At 46.9% G+C, this 16,719-nt stretch overlaps 1 protein-coding gene across 1 annotated transcript in view; it reads left to right on the forward strand.

The window, feature by feature from the left end:
• The window catches only part of UBXN2B (UBX domain protein 2B), a 38,611-nt gene that overhangs the window by 2,990 nt on the left and 18,902 nt on the right, over window positions 1–16,719 (forward strand). Inside the window, exons 2-5 of the mRNA XM_040354241.1 lie at window positions 4,529–4,632; window positions 9,276–9,308; window positions 13,466–13,589; window positions 15,668–15,760. Coding sequence (XP_040210175.1) covers window positions 4,529–4,632; window positions 9,276–9,308; window positions 13,466–13,589; window positions 15,668–15,760 — 354 coding nt within the window. The remainder of the gene's footprint in view (window positions 1–4,528; window positions 4,633–9,275; window positions 9,309–13,465; window positions 13,590–15,667; window positions 15,761–16,719) is intronic.

Consider the following 16,719-nt stretch of genomic DNA (forward strand, 5'->3'; position numbering starts at 1 on the left):
TCCATCTGGCTGGCTGGGCTGAATTTCCGCCTGGCTGGCTGGGTTGTGTTTCCGCCTGGCCGGCTGGGCTGAGTTTGTGCCTGGCTGGCTGGGCTGTGTTTGTGCCTGGCTGACTGGGCTGAGTTTGCGCCTGGTTGGCTGGGCTGAGTTTCCGTCTGGCTGGCTGGGCTGAATTTCCGCCTGGCTGGCTAGGCTGTGTTTCCGCCTGGCTGGCTGGGCTGAGTTTGCGCCTGGCTGGCTGGGCTGAGTTTGCGCCTGGCTGGCTGGGCTGAGTTTGCGCCTGGCTGGCTGGGCTGAGTTTGCGCCTGGCTGGCTCGGCTGAGTTTGCGCCTGGCTGGGCTGAGTTTGCGCCTGGCTGGCTGGGCTGAGTTTGCGCCTGGCTGGCTGGGCTGAGTTTGCGCCTGGCTGGCTGGGCTGAGTTTGCGCCTGGCTGGCTGGGCTGAGTTTCCCCCTGGCTGGCTGCGCTGAGTTTCCCCCTGGCTGGCTGCGCTGAGTTTCCCCCTGGCTGGCTGCGCTGAGTTTCCCCCTGGCTGGCTGGGCTGTGTTTCCGCCTGGCTGGCTGGACTGAGTTTGCGCCTGGCTGGCTGGGCTGAGTTTCCCCCTGGCTGGCTGCGCTGAGTTTCCCCCTGGCTGGCTGCGCTGAGTTTCCCCCGGGCTGGCTGGGCTGTGTTTCCGCCTGGCTGGCTGGACTGAGTTTGCGCCTGGCTGGCTGGGCTGAGTTTGCGCCTGGCTGGCTGGGCTGAGTTTGCGCCTGGCTGGCTGGGCTGAGTTTGCGCCTGGCTGGCTGGGCTGAGTTTGCGCCTGGCTGGCTGGGCTGAGTTTGCGTCTGGCTGGCTGGCCTGAGTTTGCGCCTGGCTGGCTGGGCTGAGTTTGCGCCTGGCTGGCTGGGCTGAGTTTGCGCCTGGCTGGCTGGGCTGAGTTTGCGCCTGGCTGGCTGGGCTGTGTTTCCGCCTGGCTGGCTGGGCTTTGTTTCCGCCTGGCTGTCTGGGCTGTGTTTCCGCCTGGCTGTCTGGGCTGTGTTTCCGCCTGGCTGTCTGGGCTGTGTTTCCGCCTGGCTGTCTGGGCTTTGTTTCCGCCTGGCTGGCTGGGCTGTGTTTCCGCCTGGCTGGCTGGGCTGTGTTTCCGCCTGGCTGGCAGGTTGGGCTTATTTCTTGCCTGGCTGGTAGGGTCGAGTTCTGGCTGGCCTTGGTTCAGCCTGCCAGAGCAGTATACACTTTGGTCAGGACCGTACAGGAGTACCATAGTAAATAATGAAGGTTTCATATATCATAGATTGGTGGTATTAAATGCAAAGTGCAGAGGTCAATAGTATGTAACACAGATTACAAGGGTTAGGATTAAGTACCACAGACTGCAGGGGTCAGCAGTATGTAGTACAGAATGAGAAAATATGGTCTGCACCTTCTTACTTGCTCTTTAAAATCTTCAAAATGTATCGATTCTCCATAAAAGACACAGTAAGAGACAGCAGATGTAAACACATTTCAGCTTTGTGGGCCTTGTTCACTACATCTGTGTTGGGTTGTCCTCAGGACAGTAATAGAGGGAAAATCTTCCAGTGGTGACAGTAGTTTTGTTAAAGCGGAGGTCCGCCAATTTTTTTATTTTTTTTAAGTCAGCAGCTACAAATACTGCAGCTGCTGACTTTTAAAATAAGGACACCTGTCCCCCGATCCTTGGATGCTGCCGCCGCCATGTTGCGGCTTCACTTCCTGGTTCCCTACTACGCATGCGCGCAGGGCCGATCCTAGGGTCACATGCGCCTGGGTGCAGAAATATTTCTGGCGCCCCTACAAGGGGCGTGGCCACCTTACTAACTCCTCCCCCTTTACAAATGTTTCTATGGCAACGGTCCAAACACAGAGATGCTCCCCTAAGGAGTTATCATTACACTGGGATCCTCCCATGATCTCTTAACAATAAACAAAATACAGAAAGAGAAGCAGAATACTCTAATTGGACCTGGAGGGGGGTCTCTCTAATGGACACAGAGAGAGCCTCTGTTAGAGAGTCTGTTTAGAAAGAGCCCCCAGACATAATACAGGAGATGGTCAGAGACTTCTAACATGATACAGTAGATGGTCGGAGACTGCAGACATAGTACAGGTGATGGTCAGAGACTGCAGACATGGTACAGGAGATCAATGCAGCCTCACCAGTGCCCATCAAATGCAGCCTTATCAGTGCCCATAAAAATGCAGCCTACCAGTGCCCACCAATTGCAGCCTACCAGTGCCCACCAAATGCAGCCTACCAGTGCCCACCAATTTGTAGTCTTATAATTGCTCACCAATTTCAGCCTACCAGTGCCCCTGCATCACACAGAAGTGCAATATCCTGCTGTCGCAGAGCTTGAATTTGATTCACCCGGGCAGCCACTGTAACAAAGACCGACTTGCGGCTCCTATGGTACACATCACACTGATTATACTGACTATACCCCCATATACCCCCCACCCTGATTACACCTCCCCAGATACCCCTACCCTGATTACCCTGATTGGGGGCTGAAAGAGAGATCAGTCTCGGAGAGAGAGGTGGGGCTGAAAGAGATGGAGGTGGACAGAGAAGGGGGTTGAGTGAGAGAGGTCAGACTGAGAGAGAGAGAGGTGAGGCTAAGGGAGAGGTGAGGCTGGGAGAGGGAGAGGTGAGGCTGAGAGAGGGAGAGGTGAGGCTGAGAGAGAGAGAGAGAGAGGTGAGGCTGAGAGAGCGAGAGAGAAAGGTGAGGCTGAGAGGTGAGGCAGAGAGAGGGAGAGAGGTGAGGCTGAGAGGGAGGTGAGGCTGAGAGAGAAAGGTGAGGCTGAGAGAGAAAGATGAGGCTGAGAGAGAGAGAAAGGTGAGGCTGAGAGAGAGAGAAAGGTGAGGCTGAGAGAGAAAGGTGAGGCTGAGAGAGAGAGAAAGGTGAGGCTGAGAGAGAGAGAAAGGTGAGACTGAGAGAGAGAAAGGTGAGACTGAGAGAGAGAAAGGTGAGGCTGAGAGAGAGAGAGAGGTGAGGCTGAGAGAGAGAGAGAGGTGAGGCTGAGAGAGAGAGAGAGAGGTGAGGCTGAGAGAGAGAGAGGTGAGGCTGAGAGAGAGAGAGAGAGGTGAGGCTGAGAGAGAGAGGTGAGGCTGAGACAGAGAAAAGTGAGGCTGAGAGAGAAAGGTGAGGCTGAGAGAGGTGAGGCTGAGAGGGAGGTGAGGCTGAGAGAGGTGAGGTTGAGAGAGAGAGAGAGGGTGCACGCGACCCGGTCCGAAGCTCTGTGACCGCGGGACCCGCGGACCCGATCGCCGCTGGAGTCCCACGACTCATAGCAGATTGCAGTTGCCCGTGGTGAAGATCAATGTTTTCCATGTCATAAAGTCAGTTAAAATGGCAAAATTTATATGGTATAATCTGAGTGTACAGTTCACCGTATGATGGAAACATGACTGCATCCCATAAAGCTCAACGCGTTTCATGGATTCGCTCTACTTCTTTTGTGGATGCTAGCATATCTGCAAAAGTGATGGTGCAGAGTAATAACTCTTTTACTGGAGCTCCCTCTCTATGCAGTAATGTCCATGAATGCCGAGGTCGTCTGGGACTCTCCTCCCTGATTGGTTGAGACACAGCAGTGACATCATTGGCTCCTGCTACTGTCAATCCAACTCAATCAGCCAATAAGGAGAGTGAGGGGGCGGGCCTAGACATGGCTCCGTGTCTGAATGGAAACACTGAGCTGCAGCTCGGCTCAGGTGCCCCCATGGCAAGCTACTTGCTATGGGGGCACTCAAAAGGAGGGAGAGGCCAGGAGCATCGATGAGGGACCCGAGAAGAGGAGGATCCAGGCTGCTCTGTGCAAATTCACTACACAGGGCAGGTGAGTATAACATGTTTGTTATTTTAACCACCTCAGCCCCAGAAGGTTTTACCCCCTTAATGACCTGGCAATTTTTTGCGATATGGCACTGTGTTACTTTAACTGACAATTCCGCGGTCGTGCAACACTGTACCCAAATAAAATAGATGTCCTTTTTTTCCCCACAAATCGGTAGTGCTTTTTAACTGTGTGGGGGTTGCTCTGACTGGATGAAAACAGAGATCGGTGTTTCTTAGTAGGAACACAAGATCTCCATCTTCTTCCTTGTCAAAACGGCGATCTGCTGCTCTGGAGAACGTTTGCAGATGGCCAGCGGACATCAGGTCCGCAGGACCTGGTGACTGGCATTCCCTGTGTCCAATCAGCACGCGGTCGCGCCTCCTGTGACTGGTGCACGAAATGACAGACAGGTACGTGATTTTGTGCAATAGAGCCGACCTGCCGCAGTAAATATTCAGCAAATGGTTAAAAAAAACAAGACTTTACAATCACTTTAGTTTAACATGCACGGTACTGCATTCAATATCACAGATAGATTGTGACCTTGGAGAACAGTTAGACTTTTTTTTATAAGTTGTAGTCAGCAATATTGTGATGTTGCAATGTATGATGCTACACGTCTCACACATTATCTATGTCATGCTTGGTGAGTTCTCTTAGCAATGCATGTTTTTGTTTTTTCCATTTAGCTGGCTTTGGAACGCCTATGTGAGGATCAGTCCAGAGAGCAACCATCAGAGTCTGATGGGCCAGATTCTTTGTTGGAACCTTATCCAGAGCATCATGATGAAAGGTAGATACTATATGTATATATTTTACAGTTGACCTTTTGATCAGGAGAAACGCTCTTAGAGAAATTGATCAAAACTGAAGTAAACAGAATCTGGGCAGCTGTATATGGAAACCAAGCCTCTTCTTTTTGTTCAGTTAAAGCCAAATTTAAACCTCTACATTTTTTTAAATTGGGCCCCAGAAGCTTTTAGCCATACTGTGTTAGTAAGCACAGCATATTAGTACATTATGGTAGACTTACCTGGCTAGTGATCCCCTCCAGCACTACACTGTCAGCACTCCAGACAGTCCCAGATGATCCTTTTAGGTTCTGACTCTTCAGCTGCTCGGTTGGCTGGGCCATAATGACATCATTCTTGCTCATGCACATGGGAGGCACATGAGTTTGCAGAGCCCATAAGCACCCCTTTTCCAATCAATCTCCTGAAATAAAAGGTGTTTAATTAAATGAAACAACATACACAAATATCGTTGGAAAATATTAGGCTGCAGCCTTTTATTGGGGTCAAAGGCACCTTTCACACGGGCGGATCATTAGGCCCCTTTCACATTTATGGATCCCGTGAGGATCCTTACATGTCTCATCCGCTTGCTCAGCGGGGATTGCTCTGTTGATCCCCACTGAGCCGGCATATGACAGGGCAGTCCCCGCACACTGTGCAGGAACCACCCTGTCAGATCTCCGCTCTCCCCTATGGGGGGTTCGGATGAACACGGACCGTCTGTCCATGTTCATCAGATCCACAGACGGATGTAAAATAGGATTTTCCTCCGTCTGCAAAATCGGACCATAGCGGGGACCGATGAGATCGGGTGTCAGCGGATGTTCATCCGCTGACACCCGCTATCCCATAGGGATACATGTATGTCCGTATTTCATCCAAAAACGGATGGATGAAATACGGACATACTGGGCTAGATTCACATAGATCAGCGGATCTTTAGGTCCGCGTGATCTATGTGATTTAAGATCCGCTGCCGCAAGTTTGAGAGGCAAGTGGGTAATTCACAAAACACTTACCTCCAAACTTGCGGCGGCGGATCGTAAATCCCCCGGCGGAATTCAAATTCCGCGGCTAGGGGGAGTGTACTATTTAAATCAGGCGCGTCCCCGCGCCGATTTAAATGCGCATGCGCCGTCCGCGATTTTTCCCGGCGTGCATTGCTCCCACTGATGTCGCTAGGACGTCAGTGGTTTCGGCGTGAGCGTAACTTGCGACGAGCGAGTTAGAGAATCGGCGTACGCAAACGAGGTAAAAAAAATAAAAAATCGACGCGGGAACAACGGCTATACTTAACATTGGCTGCGCCTCATAGAAGCAGGGGTAAGTATACGCCGGGAAAACCGCTACGTAAACGTCGTAACAACACTGCGTTGGGCCCGCGTACGTTCGTGAATTGGCGTATCTCGCTGATTTACATGTTTCTCAACGTAAATCAGCGAGAACGCCCCCCCGCGGCCATTTTTAAATTGCACTTAAGATCCGATGGTGTAACACAGTTAACACAGGGATCTTAGGCATATCTATGCTTAACTGATTCTATGAATCAGTCGCATAGATACGACGGGCCTAAGTCAGAGATACGACGGTGTATCAGGAGATACACCGTCGTATCTCTTTGTGAATCTGGCCCACTGTCCGCATGTGTGAAAGGGCCCTTAAGGCTGCATTCACACCTGAGCGTTTTGTCGCCTGAAGCGCGACGCTCAAATACGCTAGAGGGGAAAAAATACATTATTCCCTATAGAGATGGTTCACATCTGCACGCCAATACGCCTGACGCCGAACGCCTGAAGCTCAAACAAGTTCCGGACCCTTTTTTGTCGCGCGCATCGGGCGGCTTGGTCGTTTTTGAGCGTTTCCATTTCCCATAGAAAGTAATGGAAACGCTCGATTCAAGCGACTTGCGCGACAATGAGCGTTTGCTACGGGCGTTTAGTCGCTTTAATCAATAGAACATTTCACCCAGGCAGAAGATTAAAAAAATCTACCAACATAGCAACAAGTGATGAAAAGATGATAATTTTTCCTATTGGCTAAAATAAAAAACGTCGAAGTACAAAAACGTCGGACGACGCTGTGTGCAAACGCGCAAATAAGCATGAATACGCCGGGAAAAAACGACCGAACGACCGACGCTCAGGTGTGAATGCAGCCTAAGGCTGGGTTCACACTACGGTTTTCCCGTCCGTCAGCCGCATACGATTTATATGAAAAAACGTATGCGGCTGAAACGGACGGGATGGCATATGTGCGTTTTCCATTAACATTAATGTTAAAGGAAAACGTATGCGGTTGCCATACTGTTTTAAAAACGACCGCAAAACCGTGGTTGAACACGGTTTTGCGTACGTTTAAAAAACGTTTTGCCAGCAAATCGTACGCACCCGGATGCATCTGAGTGCATACGATTTGCAATGCATTCTCTATCTATACGTTTTCCCGTCCGGGCCCGTACGTTTTCAATACTGAAATCGTATGCGGCTGACGGACGGGAAAACCGTAGTGTGAACCCAGCCTAAGATATGCCTGTCAGTTTTTTTTACCAAAAGCTCATAAATAAATTTTTGTTTAATAAACTTATTTTAAATGTATTTAAATAACCGTAAACAAACCAATAATATGTCAAACACATATCAAACCCAAAGCTCAGTTACCAAGGCCTGATGCACACAGGGGGGGTTATTTACAAAAGGCAAATCCACTTTGTACTACAAGTGCACTTGGAAGTGCAGTCGCTGTAAATCTGAGGGGTAGATCTGAAATAAGGGGAAGCTCTGCTGATTGTATCATCCAATCATGTGCAAGCTAAAATGCAGTTTTTTATTTTCCTTGCATGTCCCCCTTGGATCTACAGCAACTTTACTTTCAAGTGCACTTGTAGTGCAAAGTGGATTTGCCTATAGTAAATAACCCTCAGGGTGTTTTTACAGCTGCTTTTAGCAGCGTCCAACATTTTTTATTTTTTTTTTGCAGCTTTAAAACCCCTGTTATTTTATGTGTCCATGCACAAACAGGCTTTTAGGAGCTGTAAGTGGCATGGGCGTTTTCAAGCTGTAAAAAAAAACAGCAAATGTCCAATGGAGCCTACGCACAGTCAGAATTTCTGACAAAAAGCTCACGTCGAACATTTGTTGTCAGAAATTCTGATCGTGTGTACGCGACATTAGAGGTGTAAAACCGTCAAACGCTGGTAAAAGCTGCTAAATGCGACTTAAAGCTGGATACAGACGCTTTAAGCCTCGTTAAGCATTTATTTTTTGACATATCAAAATCAATGGTTCCCTATGAGAACCCATTGATTTGAATAGAAGTCGCATCATGATGATCCGATTTGCGGTGCGGCTTGTGCGCTGAGGATCTAAAAAGGGAACCCTCGCCAAAGTGAGAAAAAAAAAACTGGCATAGGGTTCCCCCCCAATAGCATACAAGACCCTTCGGTCTGGTATGGATTTTAAGGGGAACCCCCAAGACAAAAAAATTGGCTTGGGGTCCCCCCAAAATCCATACCAGACCCTTATCCGAGTACGCAGCCCGGCAGGTCAGTAAAGGGGGAGACGGACGAGCGAGCGCCCCCCTCCTGGACCATACCAGGCCACATGCCCTTAACTTGGGGACAAGGGCCCCTTCCCGACAACCCTAGCCATTGGTTAAATGGAAGAAGAAGAATTATGGACAGCCGCACTCCAATAGAATGTAAAAATAAAAAGTTGTGCCTTTTATTCTAGTAAAAAAACACTACAAAAGCAAAAAAAATGCAAACAGTGGGGTAATAGAGCTGACGAGTTTCACATTGATGAACAATGCTTAGTCATAGCTATGACTAAGCATCGTTCATCAATGTGAAATGCGTCAGCTCTATTACCCCACTGTTTGCTGTTTTTTTGCTTTTGTAGTGTTTTTTTTACTAGAATAAAAGGCACAACTTTTTATTTTTACATTCTATTGGAGTGCGGCTGTCCATAATTCTTCTTCTTCCATTTATGCTCTGTGCATTGCCTGCACCCATCGGGTTTTGAGCCATACATCCACCACTGAAGTGTACCCATCTGGAGCGGCGGTTTCCTTTTTCTAGCCATTGGTTGTTGGGGTCTGCAGACGGGGGGCTTATCGGAATCTGGAAGCCCCCTTTAACATGGGGGCCCCCAGATCCCGGCCCCCACCCTATGTGAATGAGTAGGGGGTACATTGTACCCCCTACCCATTCACCCCCAAAAAAGTGCAAAAAATAAAAACGGTACACACGTTTTTGACAAAGTAATTGATTAAAGCCGCATCTCTACTCATTCCGATTTCTTCTCCCTCATGCCGATGTCTTCACTCTCCGGTTCTTCTCCTCTCTCTGCTAATGTCTTCTCCTGCTGATGGTTCTCCTTTCTCTGCTGTCGTCTCCCTCTGTTCTACAATCTCTGTACAGTCTCCTTTTAGATTTAGCAAAACTATATAATAGGAGGACACACCATCTATCCAATCAGGCATTCCCTTGCACTACCTCAGGGGTGTCCCATGGACTGTATGCGGCCCGAGGGAGTTTGACTGTATAAACTGTATTCTTTTCTTTAATGGCCTCCTTTCTTTTTCTGAAAACACTATAATGATGGGATTTACCAAAAAGCTGTAATTGTGTTTTCTCTGTCCACAGCACGTTCTCTGAAAATGAATTTGGCTTCCTCAGGTAAGTTCTGGCAAACTGATCAATTTTTCTCTTTTGTCCATGTCCACGGAGATTAGCTACAGTGCCATGGGCTGTAAACTTCTTAACAATGTTGTGGACAGTGGACATCATTCTAGAGATGGATTTGTAACCTTGGGCTTGTCCATGCTTTTCCACAATTTTTGTTCTCAAATCCTCAGACAATTCTTTGCTGCTCCTTTTCTTCTCCATGCTCCACGTGGCACACAGAGACACAAAACAGAAAGGTTGAGTAAAATTTTCTCCATTTTAGCTGGTTGCTGGTATGATTTCTATATTGTCAGCACCGGTGATTGATACAGATTAGTTTAATCACCAATTACAGGAGCATCACAAACTTGGAATGCAATTATTTCTTACAATTTTGAGAAGGTGCCAAATTGCCAATAATTTAGTCAAGTCCATTTTTGGAGTCTTGCGTGGAATGTGTCACGTTTGGCTTTTTGTTTATCCACTTTTTTTGTGTCATACCAATACAAACAAAAGAAACATAAGAATGCCTAAACATTTGTAATTGCAACAATTTTCTGGACCAAGTGGTGCTTTATCTGACAAAAATGCAGGTGTACAAGATTGTATATTATCTATAAATCAGTAATTGTGTTCTTATATAGATCTTGTTACCTCAGTCACTTTCAACCCCGGTTCACACTCAAAGCAGCTTTTGAAATCGCTCGATTTCAAAGCCGCCAGTCACTGCAATTTCATGTGCGGCTTGCCGACATCTGTGTGCCTTCATGCACAGATGTTTTTGCAAGTCGCACATGAAATCACCAAAAATAGTGCAGGAACCTTTTGAAAATTGGTGCAGATATATATTTTTTATTATTTATATAATTTATATAATATATTATTTATACAGTAGTGCTTAAATATCACCAAAAGAAAGCTCTGTTTGAGAAATGGGAGGCATCTGAGCGAAATGTCAAATGTTGTTTGTTGCAAAGGGTCATTATTATGGTGTACTGAGTGTAGATTAACGAGAAAGAAAATGAATTTAAACAACTGTAGTATCGGGCCGCAATAAAACAAAATGGAAAAAAGTAAAATGTATTTGCATAACAAAAATGCGCATTTCAAACAAAAATGTGAACGATTATCCATCAACATTTGAAAACCTATAAGTACAGGTCCATGCTTCAGTCTTGATATTCTCCACCACCAACCCATTGGGAAACTTACTCATTGTGATGGATGAACCTTCTAATCAAAAAGAGTCTAGTACTGCATCATATTATTTATTTTTTCGTTTATAAGAAAAAAACTTTTTGTACATCAGCCACACAATACAACTTGCAGTGTAAAATGCAGAAAGTGTTGCCACATCGATAGTGCATGTACAATTCAAGGAGAAACATATCAATGAACCCCCCCCAGATCAGTGCAGGGACAATAAGCTAATCCATAGAATGACCACATGTGTTCTCCCAACATTCTAGAACATGGGTCGTCGAACTTTATAAAGAAAGGGCCAGTTTACTGTCCTTCAGACTTTAGGGGGGCCGGACTGTAAACAATGCCCGATCTTTGGAATTAGTGGGAGGAATAGTTGGTATCAGTGGGAGGAATGGTGCCCCATTTTTGTTGTCAGAGGAAGGAATTATGCCCCATAGTTGGTGTCTGTGGAAGGAATAGTGCCTCATTGTTGGTGTGTCAGTGGCAGGAATTTTGCCCACCAATGTTGGTGTAAGTGACAGGAAATATACCTCAAGGGCCGGGTAAAGGCAAGCAAAGGGCCGCAGTTTAGAGACCATTGCAATGAGGTATAACCTATAATAACAGTGAAACTAGTGTAGTAAGATGAAGCAGGCATGACTCTGGCATGTCTGCCAAGGAAATGTCTGTCAGTTTGAAACTCCGGTCCCTAATCAAGCTCCAAAATGGATGAATGCGTGGGCATGTCCAACATATATATATAGCAATGTACTGTCAGCATGTTGACATCGCCAACAGAAAGAACCGAGGGGTAGATCTTGTGCAGAAGTGTGGGTACTCTGGGCCAGATTCACATACATTTGCGGCCCTGTAACGTAACCCGTTTACGTTACACCGCCGCAAGTTTCCAGTTTTAGTGCCCGATCCACAAAGCACTTACCTGGAAACTTGCGGCGGTGTATCGTAAATACGTCCGGCGCAAGGCGTTCCAATTCGAATGGGCGGGTACAATTTAAATTAGGCACGCTCCCGCGCCGGACCTACTGCGCATGCTCCGTTTCGTAACTCCCGCCATGCTTTGCGCGAAGTGACGTCATTTTTTCGAACGGCAACGCGCGTAGCGTACTTCCGTATTCCTGGACGTGTTACGCAAACGACGTTAATTTTTTAAATTTCGACGCGGGAACGATGGCCATACTTTATACAGCAATACGATTGCTGTATAAAGTTAGGGCAGGTCAAACGACGACTAAAATTTCGACGGGAAACTAGAGTAGCGGTGACGTAGCGAACGCGAAAAACCTGTCTCTTTTGGGAGGGTCTAAATTTCGACGCGGGAACGACGGCCATACTTTATACAGGAATACGATTGCTGTATAAAGTTAGGGCAGGTCAAACGACAACTAAAATTGCGACGGGAAACTAGAGTAGCGGTGACGTAGCGAACGCGAAAAACCGTCGTGGATCGCCGTAACTGCTAATTTGCATACCCGACGCTGGTTTACGACGCAAACTACCCCCAGCGGCGGCCGCGGTATTGCATCCTAAGATCCGACAGTGTAAAACAATTACACCTGTCGGATCTTCTGGCTTTCTATGCGTAACTGATTCTATGAATCAGTCGCATAGATACTCTGAGAGATACGACGGCGTATCTGAGATACTCTGTCGTATCTCGACTGTGAATCTAGCCCTCTGTACCAGTGCAACAAGACTTTATGCCCAACCTCTTGAAGTCTACTGGCGATAGAGTAATGCTGCGTCCACACGATTGAGCTTTTGCCCGGCCAAATCTCATCGGAATTTTGACGGAATTCCATCGTAAAAATGTAGAACATGTTCTTGTCTAAAGTCTGATGGAATTCATCTGAATTTCTGATGAAAAAACTCAGATGGGGCTACACACGATCGGAAAATCCGATGGAAAAATTCCATCAGACTTTTTCCATCAGAAATTCCAATTGTGTGTACGGGTCATAACAATGTAACAAAAGAACAAAATTCTGTCTCTTTTGGGAGGGTCTGGTCCAAACCCTGTTTCCACTTTCATAAAAAGGGAGGTACATAGTCCTCTGAGGGTTGGTTTACAAAAGGAGTATGATATTGATGTTCCCTCATTTTAAACTGGGAAAAGCTATAATCTGCGTGAAATATTTACGTACAGGCAGTCCCCAAGTTACAAACATCCAACTTACATATGACTCCTACTTACAAACAGAGGGAGACAACAGGAAGTGAGAGGAAATCTCCCCTTAGGAAGGGTAGTTCATGGGAAAAGGTGTCTCCTCTGAAGCTTGATCACCAATCCTGGTTTTCACATCAATCAAAAAAAATTAAAAATCCAATTGTCACAGGGACAGAAAGTGAGGTGAAATCTTCTGAACAGGGGCACAGACAGCAAATCAAACGGCACAGGGGTGTTAACCCTTCCATATGCTATCCAAAAAACCTAAAAAAATGTACCTGTTCCAACTTGCATACAAATTCAACATAAGAACAAACCTACAGTATCTTGATTGTAACCTGGGGCATGCCTGTATGCACATGTGTCTCTACTAACTAATGAACCTTGCCATTTAACAGCTGGATGGCATAAATTAGTACCAGAAAGGGGCAAGGCTTAATAGAGAAGACATCAGGAGGAGAGCTGGAAAATATGTCTTTTATTTGCAAAAACACAGCCTATTCTTTGCATACAAGGTGCCCTGTGGGTGTGTTAAAAGTAGGGTGTGTTTTTTCATTGGTTTTATTGTCTTCATTCATGTCTTTCTTTATCTTCTCAAAGCCAAAAACATAAAATGATAAAGTAGAGATCGTGGTAGGAGTGGTTAAGTGGTAGATGCTTGATCTCCATTTATTAGTTTGGTATCATGGCAGTAAAAGCATAACTTGAGTACTTGGAACGTGAATGTCTATATTGGAAACAAATATTGTACATTGTTCCTGCATTCATGTAAGTTGACAATAATCAATAAGATTTATAGCATTTCTAGGATCCATTCCCCTGGGAAAATTGTGAATGAGCTTTTTAAAGAAGCAAAAGAACACGGAGCTTTGACTGCAGAAGAAGTCAGCAAATCATTAGAACAAAATGTCTTGCAAGCTAAGGTAAGAGCTTCTGTGCATACGGTATCTATTGCCTGTTTATTTAAGAAGCTTTTTACAGAACATTTAGACAAAAAAGAGAAATAGGAACCAATCCCCCTGTGTGTGTTTCCCGGCAGCAGCTGAAAGCCAGCGGGAGGGAGAGGAGGAGAAGCATACTTTCAGCTGCTGCAGGGAGAAACACACAGGGGATCGGTTCCTGTAGTTGCCCGCACTGATGACCCCCAGGCCCAGTACAGGAGGACTAGTTCTACCTCCTTATCAGAGGCGGAGAACAAACGTATAAGCCTGGACGGTAGCACTCCGATACAACACCTTTATTATCAATAAAGGTGTTGTATCGGAGTGCTGCCGTCCAGGCTTATTCGTTTGTTCTCTGATCCCAGCAGAGCCTGCACCTGAGTGCCTATCAAGGGTGTGTATCACTTGGAACCTGTGCTTTGAGAGAGGCTTTTCTTTTTCTTTTCCTTATCGAAGGCCCTGTGCAGACCAATTTCCACAATAGCATGCTAATTTATCTTACAACAGGGCAAACTAATGTAGACAAAGGTCTGTTATATACTGTATATAACATTTTTCAGACTATACATTATAAAAAAAATTGTATTTAATAGGGATGCACCGATACTGGTATTGGTGTCGGCGCTGATACTAGCCATTTTTGCGAGTATCGGTACTCACGAAAATGCTCCAATACCGGAAACCGCCTCCTCCTCCCCTCCAAACAGTGCCATCCCCGCCTCCTTGTCCCAGTGGCATCGCAAGGTGCAGGCCCGCTCAGCCTAACAGCCTACAAGCCTTGTCACCTCCCTCCTCCAGCTCTGACTTTCGTCCACACAGAGCACTGGAGCCAGGCTCTCCCTGGCTGGATGCTGAGACAGAGAACAGGGGGTATCCTGTTGTACGGAGCAACAGGGCTCTCTCCCTGTACCATGCTTGCTGTCTCTGGCTCTCTCCCTGTACCATGCCTGCAGTCTCTGTCTCTCTTCCTGTACCATGCCTGCACTCCCTAGCTCTCTCCCTGTACCATGCTTGCAGTCTCTGGCTCTCTCCCTGTACCATGCTTGCAGTCTCTGGCTCTCTCCCTGTACCATGCTCGCAGTCTCTGGCTCTCTCCCTGTACCATGCTCTCAGTCTCTGGCTCTCTCCCTGTATCATTTTTGCAGTTACTGGCTCTCTCCCTGTACCATGCATGCAGTCTCTGGCTCTCTGTACCATGCCTACAGTCTCTAGCTCTCTCCCTGTACCATGCTTGCAGTCTCTGGCTCCCTCCCTGTACCATGCTTGCAGTCTGTCTCTCTCTCTCTCTGTAACATGCCTGCAGTCTCTAGCTCTCTCACTGTACCATGCCTGCAGTCTCTAGTTCTCTCACTGTACCATGCCTGCAGTCTCTGGCTCTCTCCCTGTACCATGCCTGCAGTCTCTGGCTCTCTCCCTGTACCATGCCTGCAGTCTCTGGCTTTCTCCCTGTACCATGCCTGCAGTCTCTGGCTCTCTCCCTGTACCATGCCTGCAGTCTCTGGCTTTCTCCCTGTACCATGTCTGCAATCTCTGGCTGCCTCCTGTACCATGCCTGCAGTCTCTGTCTGTCTCCTGTACCATGCCTGCAGTCTCTGGCTTTCTCCCTGTACCATGTCTGCAATCTCTGGCTGCCTCCTGTACCATGCCTGCAGTCTCTGGCTGCCTCCGGTACCATGCCTGGAGTCTCTGTCTGTCTCCTGTACCATGCCTGGAGTCACTTCTGCCTGTTGCCTCCCAGTGATCACAGCCTTTTCCATCTCAATGTTCCCACCCCAAAATTCCTATTTCACCCCACCCTTAACTACCTTGCCCTCCCCCCGCCATCACCCAACTCCCGAACAACAACCCCCCGCCACCTCCCAAACCGCCCCTCTTCCTAGGCGGTAGGTATCGGTAATCGGTACTTGCGAGTACCTGCAAAAAAGTATCAGTACTCATACTCGGTGTTAAAAAAATGGTATCGGTGCATCCCTAGTATTTAATATAACTATACTAATAGTAAACTGTGAATCAACTTTGTAACAGATGCAGCATTTCTTGTTTTCTTTTTATGTTTCTAGTCATTTACCGGAGGTGGTTATAAGCTGGGTGATTCAGCCATAAAGCAGTCTGAATATATACGCGATGATGAGCTTTTTCCTGGAGGACCAGATGTATGTGTTCTTCATATCTGTTGTTTGGTTGACTGAATTAGTGTATTGCTTCTACTTTCTCAGGGAAGGGGGGTCTGCAACCAGTCTCTATTACTTAAATGCTGCGTAGTCTGCAGGAAGATCCAGGACCTTACTTTTATTATCTGGAAAGGTTTACTGGACCACAAGAATGATGTGCAAGATTAAATCATATCTTTCCGCATGTAGATCAGTTCACCGATTTATATTTGAACTATATTTAAACTTGTTCATATACAGTACACTGTTGGTCAGGGCTTTTTTCTTTCAGAGAATAGGTGCAGGTACTCCCCCCTTCCCAGTCACCCCTGCGTTTTGTCGCAAATTTGGACAGGTCTAGGGGTCACCAATGTTAAAAACAGAAAAACGCCCAAATCTGCCTAAAAAAAAAAAGTCCCAGAACTTGTTTGAGCTTCTGGCGTTTTTGAACTTCTGGCTTCAGGCGTTTTGTAGTGGAGAAGTGAACCATCTCTATAGAGAATAATAGATTTTTTCCCCTCCAGCGTTTTGTAGCTTCAGGCTTCAAGCTACAAAACGCCCAGGTATGAATGGGGTCTTAGAGAAGCAAGTATCATTTTGCGGTGCTAAAAATATTGTATGGAATTTGTTAATGATAACACAGTAAAATAGATCCCCTGCAGCCATCACAAACCCCCCCCCCCCCAGCAACAATGGACCACCCAACAGCAATCTGCTAGCAGCCAGCATCACTAGATCCCTCCTTCAACAGTAGATTCCTCCCATTAACAATTTAAAGATTAGGGGCCAGATTCATAAAGTCGCGCGCAAAGTTTTGGCGGCCTTATTTTCTTATTTACGTTAAGCCGCCGCAACTTAACACGCGGTGTTTTCGACGTGAACGTAATCGACGTAAATCCCCATTCAAGGACGAGTTACGCAAACGACGTAAAAATTTTCAAATTTACCGCGGTCACGACGTC

The sequence above is a fragment of the Rana temporaria genome, chromosome 5 (assembly GCF_905171775.1).
Source record: "Rana temporaria chromosome 5, aRanTem1.1, whole genome shotgun sequence".
Classification (NCBI taxonomy): domain Eukaryota; kingdom Metazoa; phylum Chordata; class Amphibia; order Anura; family Ranidae; genus Rana; species Rana temporaria.